The sequence below is a fragment of the Fonticula alba genome, assembly GCF_000388065.1.
Source record: "Fonticula alba strain ATCC 38817 unplaced genomic scaffold supercont2.8, whole genome shotgun sequence".
Classification (NCBI taxonomy): domain Eukaryota; order Rotosphaerida; family Fonticulaceae; genus Fonticula; species Fonticula alba.
In genome coordinates this window covers 877,998-879,676 of record NW_009242978.1, presented here as the reverse complement: position 1 = coordinate 879,676, position 1,679 = coordinate 877,998, and the positions used below count along the sequence as shown (strand labels likewise).

The window sequence follows — 1,679 nt, the reverse complement described above, 5'->3', positions numbered from 1 at the left end:
GGGGAAGGGGAGTGTGGCGGTGAGGTAGTCAGAACGTGTGCCGTCCGATGAGAGGGGAGGGCAGGAGGGCAGGAGGGCAGGAGGGCAGGAGGGAAGGGAAGGGGGGGACGCACTGCGCGCAAAGCTCCCCGCCAGGAAGGGAGCCATGGTGTAGAGCCCGGCCACAGCGCCGCCAGAAATGGGCGATCCGCCGGCCGGCGAGAAGTGTGAAGGAAAGGAGAGGCGAATGCCCTGCTGGAGCTGCTCGCGGAGAGCCTCATACCCGGCGAAGTAGACCACATTGGCTGGGATGGCCATGATCCTGAAAGATGTGTTTGAAAGGGGAGGCGGGGAGAGAGAGAGAGAGAGGGAGGAAAATGCCGAGGCATCGACAAAGGTTAGGAAGTGTGGGTGTGTGTGTGTGGACACAGGAGGAAGGGGAAGCACATACAGTGATGCACCGAGGCCACGCCAAAGGGCAAACAAACCCTCAGTCCGGGCAATGTCCGAGAGGGTGGCCATCAGACCCGGGGGCCGGGGGCCGGCCCCACCTGGCCGCCGGTCCCCGGCCAGAAGGGAGGAGGCTCCGGCCAAGAGGCCACCAAGACGCGAGGTGGCCGCATGGACGCCGGGACCGGAGCCCGCTGGAGTGGCCCGGGCCAGGGTGTCCGGGCTGACCCCGGGGAAGAACTCCCGCGCAAGGAAGGACAGCCGGGCGGCGCCGGGGTTGGCCGTCATGGTGCCGGGGCTGCTGGTAGATGGACGGAGAAATTGGGGGGGCGGCGCCTGCTGGTACGGGGCGTGAAAGGGCCGGCTGTGGGAGGCGCCGGGAGGGGCGGCGGCGGCGGCGGCGGCGGTGGTGGACCGGGCATTTGCCGAGGAGCCGCCGGCTGCCAGCGTTGGGCCGGACCAGCGGTGGTCAAAGGAAAAGAATGTCCCCGCACCGGCGTGGGGAATTGATGGGCCGAAGAAGAGGGCACACGGGGCGCCGATCCCAAAGCCGCGAGCAAACGAATGGGGCGCTCCGGGGGACAAACCAGCCACCCCCATCGACGGGGTGGGCGTCGCCGGCGGGGAGAAGGGGAACCCGTGCAGGCGGAAGTTTTCCAAGTACAGGGCGCATGTGCAGGTGGCTTCGGAGAAGGCAGCCAGCGACAGGCGCGCCGGCGACAGGGGCGAAAACCCGGCACCGGGCGGCGGAACATGAGGGTTCATCCTGCTGGCTGAGGCCATGTTGGACACCGGAGCCGGAGTGGGCGGAGCGGCCGCCGCTGTCGCGGGGCGTGCTTGCAGGCGGATTTTGGCCACGTCAAGCGGAGTGACTGCGATGCCACGGGAGGGGGGGGGAGCGCGTGCGCATTAGGCGGCAGGATGGAAGGCAGGCAGCAGGAAAGGGCTCCGGACAAAACCGAAGGGAGGATGGAAGACGGGAGGGGGGGGGGCGCGGGGGAGGGGGGAAGGCGTGCGCACCAACAAGCGAGGTGACCAGACTCCCAAGCGAGGCGGATAGCATACGCTGCCGCGTGGTGGCCGGTGCCGAGGTGAGGAGCTCGCGCGCGGACGCCGAGGCTGAGGGATCTGCCGGCATGGCAGCCGCCGTGGCGGCGTGCCCAGCTATTCCGGCCGTGAGCGAGACATCCGCGCTGGCGGAGTCAACGGCGACTGAAGGGGCAAGGGAGGGAGGGGAGGAGATGCGGCCG

The 1,679-nt window shown here is 69.0% G+C and overlaps 1 protein-coding gene across 1 annotated transcript in view; it reads right to left on the bottom strand.

The window, feature by feature from the left end:
- The window catches only part of H696_04849 (hypothetical protein), a 2,687-nt gene extending 1,008 nt beyond the window's left edge, over window positions 1–1,679 (bottom strand). The window contains exons 1-3 of the mRNA XM_009498714.1: window positions 1,450–1,679; window positions 431–1,301; window positions 114–301 (exon numbers count right to left, since the gene is read on the bottom strand). Of these exons, the coding sequence (XP_009496989.1) occupies window positions 114–301; window positions 431–1,301; window positions 1,450–1,567 (1,177 nt within the window). The 5' untranslated portion in view covers window positions 1,568–1,679. The remainder of the gene's footprint in view (window positions 1–113; window positions 302–430; window positions 1,302–1,449) is intronic.